The sequence below is a fragment of the Mustela nigripes genome, chromosome 17 (assembly GCF_022355385.1).
Source record: "Mustela nigripes isolate SB6536 chromosome 17, MUSNIG.SB6536, whole genome shotgun sequence".
In the NCBI taxonomy this organism is placed as follows: domain Eukaryota; kingdom Metazoa; phylum Chordata; class Mammalia; order Carnivora; family Mustelidae; genus Mustela; species Mustela nigripes.
Window position 1 is genome coordinate 16747485 of NC_081573.1, and position 15217 is coordinate 16762701.

A 15217-nucleotide genomic window follows, 5' to 3' on the forward strand; every position below is an offset into this window, starting at 1 on the left:
TCGATCCTGGAACTCCAGGATCGAGTCCCACATCAGGCTCCCAGCTCCATGGGAAGTCTGCTTCTCCCTTTGACCTTCTCCTCACTCATGTTCTCTTTCACTGTCTCTCTTTCAAATAAATAAATAAAATCTTTTAAAAAAAAAAAAAAAAAAAAAAAATGGAACAATCTGCTTACAACAAAGAAATGTAACCTAAGGGATTAAAAAAAGAACTACAATTATATAAAACACTTAAGAGAATTGGTTAAGTTTTGATAAATGAAGTTGAAATAATACTGATAGATTTCAGAGAAATGTGAGGAGACTGAAAAACCATTCACTTAGAGTGACCACAAAATTACAAAGTATACAGAGTTCTTTACTTAAACCCATTTCAACTCTTTGTCTTGTGAGGCAATTTATTATACCAGTTAACAACATCAGCTTTTGTGTCAGATTCTTTGGGTAGAAACCCTCCTTTGGGGGCACCTGGGTGGCTCAGTGGGTTAAAGCCTCTGACTTGGGCTCCAGTCATGATCCCAGGGTCCTGGGATCGAGCCCTGCATCGGGCTCCCTGCTCAGCGGGGAGCCTGCTCCCCCCTCTCTCTGCCTGCCTCTCTGCCTACTTGATCTCTGCCTATTTGATCTCTGTCAAATAAATAAATAAAATCTTAAAAAAAGAAAAAAAGAAAAAGAAAACCTCCTATTGACACTGATGAACTATGTAACCCTGGGGAAGCTGCCTAAATACTCTTTATCTTAGCAAAATAATACAAATATTCATGCATAGAGCTGATGAGGAATTAGGATTCAATAGATTCAAAGTGCTCAGAACAGCGCCTGATACCTGGCAAGAACTATGTGATCTGACAGGAAAACAGGTAGCTTTCTAAAACATTAAGAGATCCTTCCTGGAATACTGACAATGTTAAATGCAATGTTCTTTAACCACAGAACAGGTATAAGACAACAGATGTGAGGCAATGAAAATGAATTCTGTTTATCCATCTAACATACAAATTATGTAGATTCTTTTAATAATCCTAAATCAAGACACAGGTTCTTAGCTATTCTTCAAGAAGGTGGGATAGAAAATAGCAAAGCATTTACAGCAATTCTGACTTTCAATCACATTATAAGAGCTATCTCAAAGGATGTGCCGTATGTCTTCTAAAATTCAAATTAAACTCCCTGGGTATCAGGGAAAATAGAAATATGAAGGGACTGAGAAGATACAGACATCATGAAGAATGATGAATGTGCTTATGGAGGTGTCCTCTCCAACTCATAGTTCAACCGTGCCTCTGGAAACAGGAAAAAGAAATGTACCTATTTTCTTTCAAGATAGCCTTGGGTTTACTAAAAAGCACCTGATATTCAATACAGCATATTCTAAATTATATGAAGCAGATAAACTTACCCAGTGAGACCAAGTTGCTATAGTTCTCCATCATCACATCCCAATACAAGTTCCTCTGAGCTGAATCCAGATATTCCCATTCCTCTGGAGAGAAGGTGATGACCACATCCCTGAATGTCACCAACTCCTGAAAGAACAAACCATATATAGGTGAAATTGAAGGAAATGTTTTGAGAAAAAAAGAAAAGAATTACATTATGGTAAGTAGACTAAACAGTAAACTAGTAGGCCAGGGGTAGAAGGTTATGGTATGAGAAGTAAGGAATTGAGTGCTCTGATAATAGGACCATCTACATATCTTTGTAAATTCATTTCCAGAAAATGGATTTTTTTAAATTTCAAAGTGTATTCATGCACACTGCATACATACTACATGCCTGCTGCATGAACTAATAATGGTGAGTTTCTACATCCTTGAAGTTAGAAATACCTAACTTCGAAAATGAGATGTGAACACTACTTTCTAATTTTTTGCAGCCCCAAATTCAGCACTATGTTAAGTATTATTTAACATGATATGATCAGAATTTTTACTTCTAATGACAAACTATTTAATAAGTACTTTTTAGTGGCTATAGAGTAGTCTGTTTGGTGAAAAAAATATTGGCTTAATTGTATTTAGACATTTATATTGGATAAGGTCTTCTCCCATTCTGGAAGTCTATAATCTTCTATGCATGATGGAAACCAGTCAAGATCAAATCCAGTCTACCCAGAAACTCCTGTCTCTTCAGGAGAAGTACAGAGTTTGCCCATATGTAATCAAATGGATCTATCTGATCTTTTTCTCTATCCAAGAATATGAAAAAGGATGGTAAATGCCTCTATCTTTCTACTCTACTTGCTGTTGACAAAAGAATGAACACATAAGAGTGCTGAACATTATTTGGAGAATAGATGGGCACATAGAGTTATACCATTTATGTGTGGTTCCAACTCTCACTAGAAAGTGAAAAACTATGGGAATGTGGGGCGGGCTCTATTTGGTACGAAGGTTCAGAAAAAGGAAATGTTCACAAAGGAAACAGATTCAGCAACTTACATGGTCCATGCTTAGAACTGTGAAGAATTGGTCTGGGAATTCCATTTCTGCCATGACAGTGTGAGGAACGCTGTTGACATGTTCCTCTGTCAAAACTGGTGAAAATTATATATAAAAATATATAGTAAATGAAAAAAAATTTGTTCAAGAAAATCTACTAAAACTTATTACAAACTGAAATTCTGTAGTATCTGAACCAAACCGTTCCTTGTTCATCCCTTCTTAGTGACAAAAATACTCTATACTGGTACAGTCAAGGCTTCCTTACCACTTGTCAGCTCTTCCTCCCAGACAGATGGTCATCCTCCATGGAGGAGCAAGACATCAACATTTCTCATCCTTCCCACACCTGTCTATTGCTCAGGAAAATGTAGCCAATGGATAGATTTTCTTCTGTCTAGCAGCCACAAACAAAATATATACCCTGGATGTGGCACTGGTAAGAATACCAGGGTTCATTTGTCTGCCTTGGATCATGGGAGAGGATGGTGGATCATGCCGAGAGCAAACTGCAACCCCTGACTGAAGCATCTCCCCCCACCACCCCGCAGCCAATCTACCAAGCACAGTTATTAAAAGCAGAGGTGTGACTCAGAGGGAAGCATGTTAATACCCCTAACTGCAGTACTAGATCTGTGGCTCAGGATTTTGTCCAGGGGGAGAAGCAGGCCACAGACAAGAGAGCTCTATATCCCTCTCCAAAGGAAATTACTTCATTTGTAATGATGGAAAAGTTCTGGCATTCTCGAAAACAGGGACATTTTGGTAGAAGACTATTAGGAAAAGACTGAAAGTGCTCACTGGAGGTGAGTATTTGATTTTCACAGGCAGTAGATACTTTTTTTTTTACTTTTCTCTTAACCATTCTGAATATCACTGTATAAAATAATGTACTTTTGGGCCTATTACATATAAAAGTATAATATTTCCATTAATAATGTAAAGGAGATAGGTAAAAGCGAAGCCAAATTGGGCTAAGTAAATGAATATAAATGGTACTTCAAATCCACAATATCAAATCAAAACAAACAGTAAATAAAGGGCACCTGGCTGGCTCAGTAGGCATAGCATGTGACTTTTGATCTTAGGGTTGTGAATTCCAGCCCCATGTTGGGTGTAGAGCTTACTGAAAATTATACATAAGATTAATGTAACAAAAGCTATAGACAGGCTTTCTTTTCTTCCCATACTTTTAAAAAAAGATTTTATTTATTTGACAGATCACAAGTAGGCAGAGAGACAGGCAGAGAGAAAGGAGGAAGCAGGTTTCCTGCTGAACAGGGAGCCCGATGCGGGGCTCGATCCCAGGGCCCTGGGATCATGACCTGAGCCCAAGGCAGAGGCTTTAACCCACTGAGCCACCCAGGCGCCCCTGTTCTCATACTTTTTAAAAAATTTTAAATGAAATAAATTTAAATTCAATTAACATGTATTATTGGTTTCAGAGGTGGAGGCCTGTGTTCATCAGTCTTGTATAATACCCGGCGTTCATTACATCACATACCCTCTTCAGTGTCCATCGCCTAGTTATCCCATCCTTCCACCCCACCCCTCCACTTCCAGCAACCCTCAGATTGTTACCTCTGATTAAGAGTCTCTTATGGTTTGTCGCCCTCTCTGGTTTTGTCTTGTTTCATTTTTTCCTCTCTTTCCCATGATCCTGTTTCATTTCCTAATTTCCACATATCCATGAGATCATACGTCTCTGACTTATTCCACTCAGAGTAACACCCTCTAGTCCATCCACATCATTGCAAATGGCAAGCTTTCATTTTTTTGATGGCTATGTAATATTCCATTGTATTTATATACCACATCTTCTTTATCCATTCATTTGTCAGTGGACACCTGGACTCTTTCCATAGTTTGGCTATTGTGGATACTGCTGCTATTAGCATTGGGATGCAGGTCCCCCTCAGATCACTACCTTTGTATCTTTACAGTAAATACCCAGTAGTGCGATTGCTGGGTCGTAGGGTAGCTCCATTTTCACCTTTTTGAGGAACCTTCATGCTGTTTTCCAGAGTGGCTGCAGAAACTTGCATTCCTACCAACAGTGCAGGGGGATTCCCCTTTTTGCTCACATACTTTATTTATTTATTTAAAGATTTTATTTATTTGACAGAGAGGGAACACAAGCAGAGGGAATGGGAAAGAAAGAAGCAGGCTTCCCACTGAGCAGGCAGCCCGACGCGGGGCTCCATCCCAGGACCCCGGGATCACACCTGAGCCGAAGGCAGATGCTTAACGACTGAGCCACCTAGGTGCCCCTGTTCAAATACTTTTTAAAAGACAAGTACCACTTCCCTGTCTCATTGGATTTTATATGGGAAGCTGTTTCTCATTAGATGTATACATTAAGCGCTGGATCAACCACTAAAAACAGGTGCAAATCATATATCTCATAAGGGGTTAAATACCCAAAATACATAAATGACTCCTCAATTCAGTATAAAAAAAAGACACCATCCAGGTAAAAATGGGCAGAGGATCTGAATAGACACTTTCCCCAAAAACACAAATTGTAAACAAATACATGAAAAGGTGCCGCATATCATTAATCATCAGAGAAATGCAATTCAGAACCACAACGAGATACTGCCTTATACCTGTTAGAATGGCTGTTATCAGAAAGACAATGATTGGTGAGATCAAGTGTTGGTGAGATGTGAAGAAATGGGAGCCTCCTGCACTGTTGGGAATGTAAACTGGTGCAGCTGCTATGGAAAACACTATGGAGATTCCTCAAAAAATTAAAAATAGAACCACCACATGATCTACGCAATTCCACCTCTGGGTATTTATCTGAAGGAAATGAAAGCCCTCGAAAAGATTTCTGCACCCCCTGTGTTCACTGTAGCATTATGGACAACACACAGGCATGGAAACAAACTAAACGTTCACTGATGCATGAATGGTTAAAGAATATTTGATGTGTACACAGAATAGAGTAGTATTTTGCCATAAAAAGTAAGGATATCATGCCATTTGCAATTGATTAGCCTTGAGGGTATTATGCTAGCTGAAATAAGTCAGAGAAAGGAAAATACTCAATGATCTCACTTATATCTGGAATTAAGATTTAAAAAAACAACTTCACAGATACAACATAGTGGTGGTTTCCAGGGTTGGGGGTGGGGGGAGAGGGGATGTGGGTGGGCAAAATGGATGAATATAGTCAAGGAATGTACAAATTTCCAAGTTTAAAAGTCAGTCAAGGGGATGTTAATGTATAGCATAGCAATTATACTTGATGCTGTATTGTATGTTTGAAAGTGGCTAAGATGGTGAAGCTTTAAAGTTACCAGGAGAATAAAAAGTTCTCTGAAGAAGGTGATGGATGTTAATGGAATTTATTTTGGTAATCACTTTGCAATATATACATATATTAAATCATGTTGTACACCTAAAACTAATGCATTATATGTCAATTATATCTCAATAAAGCTAAGAGAAATAAAGAACAATGGTGAAGGCAACTGAAAGGCAAATATATAATCCAATAATATTGTATTTTGTGTTTGTTCCTCCCTTTTTCCAATGTCTTTAAAGACCTGCATAAAATATAATTATAAACCTATTTAAAGGGCACACAATGTATAAAGATATAATCTGGGTCTAAAACAGCATTGGAAAAGAAGGCTGGAACTAAACTTTTCTATACTATTTAAGTTAAATTGCAAGGTTTGACTCAATAGGTCTGAAATGTTTAAGCCCTGCCCATTCCAAACAAAAGTTAGGCCCTTAACCAGCTCCTAGTAGATTACCTATAGTCCCTGGAATATTTGGCACTTAATGGTTTTAATCAGTATCCTGTTACTAGGGGGGGGAAAGGAGTACAACACCTTTTCTGACATGAGTCCTTCTAGCAAATCATTGAACCTGAGAGTAGTCTTGGGACCCTTGAATGAAGTCTGTTTTATTTCAAACTAGTTCATCATAAATATAAATTTTTAATTGAAATCTATAGGATAAATGCTAAGAAAATAACTAACTGGTATAATGAATAGGAAATAAAGGAGTGACATGGTAAACTACAAAAACATCAATGGAACATAAAACCAATTAGGGACAAAGTAAGAGAGTATACATTGAAAACAGTAGAAAAATGGTAGAAGCAAGTCTTCAGTTATTACATATTAAACGTAAATTGATTAGACTTTTCAACTAAAAGGCAGAAATTGGCAGGATGAATAGAAAATATGGTTTAACTGTACTCAACCTACAACAAACATGACAAATCCAGTATATAAATAGGTTGAAAATAAAAGGATGGAAAAGTAAATTGCATCCAAGTAGTCACCAAAGAGCTTGAGGGCTATACTAATATGAGACTAACCAGGCTTTAAGTCTTACAAGAGCAAAGAAACCTTTCATATGTTGATAAAAGGGTCTGCCTATAAAAAGACACAACTATGAACATATATGCCTTAAACAAAGCCCCAAAACATATGAAGCAACAATTGACAGGACTGAGGGGGAAAAACAGAAAGTTCTTTATTTTTTTAATACTTACTTATTTATTGGGGCACATGGATGGCTCAGTAAGTTAAGTGGCTGACTCTTGATTTTGGCTCAGGTCATAATCTCAGGGTTGTGAGACTGAGCCCTGCATCTGACTCTGTGCTCAGCTGGAAGTCTGAGATTCACTATCCCTCCCTCCGCCCCTTCTCCTCCTCACACACAATGTTCTCCCTCTCAAATAAATCTTTTTTTAATTTTGTCTATCCATAATAAAATTAGAAATAACAGAAAGAAAAATGGGAAACTCAAAAACATGTGGAATTTAAACAAAACACTCCTAAATAATGTTATCAAAAATGAAAAGGGAAACTGGAAATATCTTGTGACTAACACAACACATCAAAATGGTTATGACATGCAATTAATGATTAGAGGAAAACTTTTAAAGCTTAAAGTGCATATAATTAAAAGTAACTATCTAGGTCAAATCCAACCTCCCTCAAGTCACTGGGAAAAGATTAAAGATATCAAATAGGAAAAATACTCCAAAATAAATAAAACTGAAAGCTAGTTCTATGAAAAGTTTTTATAAGTTCATAAATGTTTAGATAATCTAGAATGACTAAAGAGAGACAGGAGTCCCATTACTATAATCATAAGTGAAAGAGGGGACAGGACTACCAACCTTACAGAAATAAAAATTGATTACAAAGGAATAAGATGAACAATTACACAAGAAATCAGAAAATCCAGATGAACTAGATAAATTCATAGAAACATACAAACTTTCAAACTTACTCATGAAGACAGAATATTTGAATAATCTCATAACAAATAAATGGAATTAGTTATTTAAAAAACTATCCACAAAGAAAAGCCCAGGTCTACACAGCCTCACTGTTAAATTCTATGAAACATTTAAAGCAGAATACTAATTCCACAAACTTTTCAAGATGTTAAAAAGGAGAGAAAAGGAAAGAAAACTTCCAACTCATTTTATGAAGCCAATATTAACTTGATAGTAATATCAGAAAAAGACACTACAAGAAAGGGGCAACTATCACTAATATCTTTTATGAAAATGGATGCAAAAATCTAAACAAAACAAAGTATTGAACCTGGGAACATATGACTAAGTGGGATTTACCCCTGGAATTAAAGATTAGATTGTTAATCTAATATACTATATCATATCACTGTAATAAAAAAAAAAACTACATGACTATCTTCATACATGAAAAATAAGGATTTGACAAAATTCAAAATCCTTTCATGACAAAAGAGTAAATTTAGGAATAAAAGGGAACTACATCCACATTTTAAAACTGTCAGCTACCATTAGACTTAGTGATACTTACCCCTAATATCAGAACAGGATGAGGATATATATACCTTATTGCATCTTTTTAAAACATTTTATTTGAGAAAGACTACGTACAAGTGGGAGAAGGAGATGGAGAGAGAATCTTAAGCGGACTCCGGCTGAGCACGGAGCCCCACTGGAGGCTCAATCTCATAACCCCAAGTTCACAACCCGAGCCAAAACCAAGATTTGGACACACAACCAACTGTGCAACCCAGGTGCACTTACCCGCTTCCTTTTTTCTAATCAACATTGTTCTTTAGGTCTAGCAAGGACAAATAGGAAATTAAAAAAAAAAAAGAGGAAAGATGGAAGGAAAATAATCTCCACTAATAGATGACATGACCTTGTATACAGAAAACCATACAAAACTGACTGTAACATTGTTAGAATTCAGCAAGATCACATGATGCAAATAAATATGCAAAAATCAATTATATTTTTATACAGTGCAATAATAATCTGAATTAAAATAATTCCAAGTTGCCTGGGTGGCTCAGTTGGTTAAGCGACCAACTCTTGATTTCAGCTCAGGTCATGATCTTGGGGTTGTGGGATCAAGCCTCCTGCTCCACACTCAGCAGGAAGTCTGCTTGAGACTCTTTCTCCCTCTGTCCATTACCCCCACTCACACTTGTGTACATATGCACTCTCTAAATCTTTAATAATTCCATTTGTAACAGTATCCAAAAGAATAAAATATTTAATAAAAATGAATACTGTGTACTTTAAAAAAAAACACTAGTGAACTTAAGTTGAAAGTCATCCCACATTTATGAACTGGACTACTAGACAGTAAGATCGCAATATTCCTCAAAACAATCTACACATTCATTGTAACCCTTATCAGAGTCCCAGTTGGCTTCTTTGTAGAAACTGACATGCTGACTTTAAAATGCATATGAAATTGTAAGTGATTCAGAACAAGAACAGTCTGGAAAAAAAACCAAAAAATTGGAAGACTAGCATTTTCCAACCTAATCAAAGCAACTGAACATTGCCATAAAGTTAGTTACGTCAATCAACAGAATGAAACTGATTGGAAATTAAACCCATGTCTCTCTAGTCAATTGATTTTTAAAGGTTTATTTATTTATATATTTGTGGGGGGGGGTGGGCACAGAGGGAGAGAGCAAGAATCTCAAGCAGACTCCCTGCTGTGGGGGGACCTTGACTCCTGCCTGGATCTCACACTGAGATCATGACCTGAGCTGAAATCAGAGATGCCTAACTGACTGAGCCACCCAGGTGCCCCAAGTGATTTTTGTGTTTTGTTTTGTTTTGTTTTAGGATTTTATTTATTTATTTGACAGACAGAGATCCCAAGTAGGCAGAGAGGCAGGCAGAGAGAGGAGGAAGCAGGCTTCCCGCTGAGCAGAGAGCCCGATGCCGGGCTCGCTCCCATGACCCTGGGATCATGACCCGAGCCAAAGGCAGAGACTTAACCCACTAAGCCACCCAGGTGCCCCAAATGATTTTTGACAAGCACACAAAGATCTTTCAATGGGGAAAGAACAGTCTTTCCAATAAATGGTGCTAAGAAAACTGGATATCCACATACAAAAAGAATGAAATTAGACCCTTTCCTCATAATATATATAAGAATTAACTAAAAATTGATCAACGACCCGAATGTAAACCTAAAAATACGAAACTTTGAAGAAAATGTAGGAGTAAATCATCATGACCTTCAATTTGGCAATGGATTCTTAGGATACCAAAGCACATATAACAAGAGAAAAGGAAAAACTGGGATTCATCAAAACTGAAAATTTGTGTGTATCAAAGCCACATTTTGTAAACACCCCTACAACTCAAGAACAGAAAGATACCTGGCGAAAGATTTCAATAAACATTCCTCCAAAGAAGATACACATAAACACGTGGGAAAAAATTCTAAAAGTCATGATCAGGGAAAGGCATATCAGAACCGCAATACGAGTGACAGCGGCAGGATGTCAGACTTGGAAGGCTCCAGGTCCATATTCCCTTATAGCAAAGAATAAAAACTAAAAACAAAATTCTAGGAATTGGCCAAAATAATTTTCATACGCGTTTTAGAAATCTAAAACCTACAGCAACAAGTAAATGCTCAATCAAGTAAAATCACACTGAAGAAGTAGGAAATTTTGTGAGGCTTTTACTTCCTCTTACCCCAATGCTGGCACAATCAGGAAGAACTGTCCTGTTTCACAGTTCCCTCCTTTGGGCTGAAAGCAGCAACACAATTCATTTGCAACATTCCAGTTTGTCTTTGGGCTGCCTAATCGACTTTTCTATCTTCTACCTGAATTGGAGTTCGGACAGGTAATGGTGGCACAGTTCAGATGTTATGCTGTAATGGACCACAGAAGTCAGTGGCAGGCATCATGGTTCAAAAATCTGCAGGGGGACTGTGACCTGTGGATGCCTAGGGCAGAAGATCACAGGGAGAGAAATGCAATAGAACCTGTAAGGCCCACAGAAGATGGGTGATATTCTTTAGAACTTAAGATATTTACTATTTTTTAAAAGATTTATTTATTTATTTGAGAGAAAGAGAGAGGGAGAAACTTTAGCTGACTTCTGCACTGAGGGCAGAGCCTGATGCGGGGCTCAATCCCAGGACCCAGAGATCACAACCTGAAGGGAGACCAGGTTGAATGCTTAACTGACTGTGACACCCAGGTGCCTCTAGAAATTAAGCAGGTGGTGTATGAGGAACACTGAGCAAAAAGCACAGATACAGGCACAGTAAATGCTGGGGGGGAGCGGTGGTATGAAGAAGACCTTGTGTTTTCACCCGGGGCTGACACAAGGCTCAGAACACACCCTACTAATAAGTGAAGGCCTACCCCACCAGTCTGCAAAGACTCAGAGACAGTTTTATCAAATGCCCAGTTTTCAACAGAATTCATATGGCATGCAAAGAAACAGGAAAACATGATCCAATCAATGGACCAAAATAAATACCCTGAAACCATTACTGAAGAAATATTAGAATCACTAGGCAATGAGTTTAAAATGACTGTTTTATATATATTCAGCTAACTAAAGGAAAATAGACAAAAGAGTAAAGGAAATTAGAAAAATGACATGAGCAAAATGAGAGTATCATCAAAGAGAAATTCAAAAAATAAAGAACGGAACAAATTCTGGACCTGACAAATCCAATAACTGAATTTTGAAATTCCACAGCTCACTCAAAAAAGTTGTTAAATGAGGGGCACCTGGGTGTTTCAGTCGGCTAATTGTCTGCCTTCAGCTCCTTGAATTGAGCTCCAGGTCCTGGGATTGAGCCCCGCATGGGGCTCCCTGCTCAGTGAGGAGTCTGCTTCTCTTTCTCCCTCTGTCTGCTGCTCTGCCTACTTGAGCTCTCTCTGTGTCAAATAAATACATAAAATCTTAAAAAAAAAAAAAAGTTGATGAATGAGTTGGCACACGTGAAAACAGCTCACTGGAAATTATCAAGTCTGACGAGTGAAAAGGAAAAATATGAATAAAAGTCAATTAAGCATCAGAGACTTATGGGACCTTGCAGATTAACACCTGCAGTAAGGGATCCACAAAAGGAAAAGAAAGAGAGAAATGAACAGTGTAATTTTCTGAAGAATAGGAAAAGCTTCCCAAGTGTGAGGAAAGACAAGGATTTACAGATCCAAGAACCTCAATGAACTAATAGCATAAACCCCAAGAGACACACAGCAAAATACATTAACATCAAAATGTTGAAAAACAAAGAATATTAAAAGCAGCAAAAGAAAAGACATTGAGGGACGCCTGGGTGGCTCAGTTGGTTAAGCAGCTGCCTTCAGTTCAGGTCATGATCCCAACGTCCTGGGATCGAGTCCCACGTCGGGCTCCTTGCTCAGCGGGGAGCCTGCTTCTCCCTCTACCTCTGCCTGCCATTCTGTCTGCCTGTGCTCGCTCGCTCTCCCTCTCTCTCTCTGATAAATAAATAAAATCTTTAAAAAAAAAAAAAAAGAAAGAAAAGACATTGATCTTGTACAAAGGATCCTCCATAGCAGATTTTGCAGTGGAAACTCTGAAGTCTAGAAGGCAGTGGAATGATAGACTTAAAAAGCTAAAAGAGGGGCAGGGGCTGACTCGGTTAGTAGAACATGTGACTCTTGAACTTACCATTGTGAGTTCAAGCCCCATATGGGGCACGGACATTACTTTAAAAAAAAAAAAAAAAAAGTTAAAGGGACCTCGGTGGCTCAGTAAGTTAAGCTTCTGACTCTTGATCTCAGCTCAGGTCTGGAGCCTACTTTAAAAAAAAAAAAAAATTAAAATGCTAAAAGACACCCTGTCAACTGAGGATTTTATATGTGGCAAAACTGTTGTTCAGAATAATGAAGGAGAAACTAAGACTGTCCCCAGATAAAGAAAAACTTAGGGAGTTCATTATCACTAGACATTCTGTACAAGAAATCCCAAAGGAAGAATTTCGGGTAGAAATGAAAAGAAGCTACACAGTGACTCAAAGCTATATGGAAATATAAGAAAATAGTAGAGGCAAATATATGGGGGAAAATATAAAAGCCAGTATTTTTGTAATCTTGGTTTGTAACCATTTTTTTCTCTACAGAATATAAAAGATATATGAATAAAAAAGTCATATCAGGGCGCCTGGGTGGCTCAGTGGATTAAGCCACTGCCCTCGGCTCAGGTCATGATCTTGGGGTCCTGGGATTGAGCCCCGCATTGGGCTCTCTGCTCCATAGGGAGCCTGCTTCCTCCTGACTCTGCTACTTGTAATCTCTCTCTCTGTCAAATAAATAAATAAAATCTTTAAAAAAAAAAAAAGTCATATATTTACATTAATGGGTAAAAATACATAAAAATGTTAACTTACGACTTCATTATTCTAAAGTGGGTGAAAGTAGAACTGAAAAGGAGTACAGACTTTGTATACAATCAAAGTTCATGTCAATTTTAAACTTTGGATATTATACATACTTCCCACGGTAACCACAACCAAGATATCTATAGAACATATGCAAAAGGAAAACAAAAGGGAATCAAAAAGGGTCATTATTATGGATACAGAGCTTCAGTTTAGGAAGGTGAGAAAGTTCTGGAGATGGGTGGTAATGACTGCATAACAATGTAAGTGTACTTAATGCCACTGAACTGTAACTTTAAATGATTAATATGGGGTGCCTGGGTGGCTCAGCGGGTTAAGCCTTTGCCTTTGGCTCAGGTCATGATCCCAGAGTCCTGGGATCAAGCCCCACATCAGGCTCTCTGCTCAGCAGGGAGCCTGCTCCCCCGCTCTCTCTGCCTGCCTCTCTGCCTACTTGTGATCTCTATATCAAATAAAGAAAGAAAGAAATCTTTTACAAAATGATTAATATGATAAATCTTATTTAAATATATTTTAGCAGAGTAAAACTCTACAATGAGATACTACTTTATACTTACTAGGTTATCTACAAAGAAAAAGTCAGATGGGGAACCTGGGTGGCCCAGTCAGTTGAGTGTCTGCCTTTGGCTTGGGTCATGATTCCAGGGTCCTGGGATAAAGTCCTGCATCAGGCTCCCTGCTCAGTGGAAGTCTGCTTCTCCCTCTTCCTCTGTCCCTCCTTCTGCCTCATCTCTCTCTCTTGTTCTGCGCTCTCTCTCAAATAAAATCTTAAAAAAAAAAAAAAAAAGAAAAGAAAAGAAGTGTTGGTAGGATGTGGGCAAATCAGAACCCTCTTACGTTGTTGACTGAAATTTTAAAACTCTGGAAAACAGTCTGGCAGTTTTCCAAAATGTTCAAAATAAGAGCTACCATGTGACACAGCAGTTCAACTGGTAGGGATACAGAAAAGAAACAAAAATGTAGGGCGCCTGGGTGGCTCAGTGGGTTGGGCCGCTGCCTTCGGCTCGGGTCATGATCTCAGGGTCCTGGGATCGAGTCCCGCATTGGGCTCTCTGCTCAGCAGGGAGCCTGCTTCCCTCTTTCTCTCTCTCTGCCTGCCTCTCCATCTACTTGTGATTTCTCTCTGTCAAATGAATAAATAAAATCTTAAAAAAAAACAAAAAACAAAAATGTACATCTACACAAAAACTCGAACACAATATTCTTTGCAGCATTATTCATAATAATCAAAAGGTGGAAAACCCCCAGATGTCCTTAATATCATGAGATCAATGTAATGTGGTATAGCCCTACAGTGGCATGTTACTCAGCCATGAAGAGCAGGGAAGCACTAATATGTTACAACATGCGTGAGCCTCGAAAACCTGTTAAGTGAAAGATATCAGACACAAAAGACAGCATATCAGATGACTGCATTTATATGAAAAGTCTAGAAAAAGAAAAATAGAGATTAGTGTTTTCTGGGGGCTCAGGTGTGAGGTGGAAAATAGAGGGGTAAGGAGATTCTTTTTGGGGTGATGAAAATGTTCTAATATTGGTTGTGGTGCTATGTGCATATATCTGAATATACTGAAAAAACACAACAGTATACTGGTGAATTGTATGGTATGTCAATTATACATCAATTTTAAAAAAATGAAGCAGCAGGGCAAAGTCCATCAGTGGTTCACTGATGGGAGAAGCAGATTCCAAAGAAGCCAGAGCTAGGAGATAAAGGAGACTATTAACAATAGTTATATTAATATTATATTAAATAGTTATATTAATATTAATAACTATTAACAATAAACATGCGTTACAGCTACCAATTTACTTGAATTGATGCAATTCTTTTTCTTTCTATCTTCCTGCTTTTAAACTCCTCTTGCTGAACTCACACACAAAATATATTCAATAAAAGGGACAACGGACAGACCTCTGGGAACAGAGTTCTCCAGTAATGGATTCAGAGCAGAGAACCTTCTGCATTGATGTAGGGAGAGAGTGGAGCAGAAAGGTTTCTAGCCAGTCCACCATCTGGTTGATGTAAATTGGACGAGGGATTATGACACTCACACATGCCCTGGGGAGATCTTCCTTCCTCATCCTACACCTTCTAGA

General features: G+C 38.1%; 1 protein-coding gene and 1 long non-coding RNA gene across 9 annotated transcripts in view; one reads left to right on the top strand and one right to left on the bottom strand.

The window, feature by feature from the left end:
- The window catches only part of LOC132005620 (uncharacterized), a 76662-nt gene that overhangs the window by 43829 nt on the left and 17616 nt on the right, over positions 1 to 15217 (top strand). The window lies entirely within an intron of this gene.
- Positions 1 to 15217, bottom strand: part of ZNF529 (zinc finger protein 529) — a 77023-nt gene that overhangs the window by 6748 nt on the left and 55058 nt on the right. For 3 of the 7 annotated variants that reach the window (XM_059382960.1, XM_059382959.1, XM_059382964.1), the window contains 2 exons: positions 2442 to 2536; positions 1400 to 1526 (listed from right to left, as the gene is read on the bottom strand). In XM_059382960.1, the coding sequence (XP_059238943.1) occupies positions 1400 to 1526; positions 2442 to 2495 (181 nt within the window). In that variant the 5' untranslated portion in view covers positions 2496 to 2536. Of the gene's footprint in view, positions 1 to 1399; positions 1527 to 2441; positions 2537 to 10422; positions 10679 to 13674; positions 13885 to 15217 lie in introns of all 7 variants that reach the window. The other 4 variants (XM_059382961.1, XM_059382962.1, XM_059382963.1 and 1 more) reach the window with 4 other exon arrangements.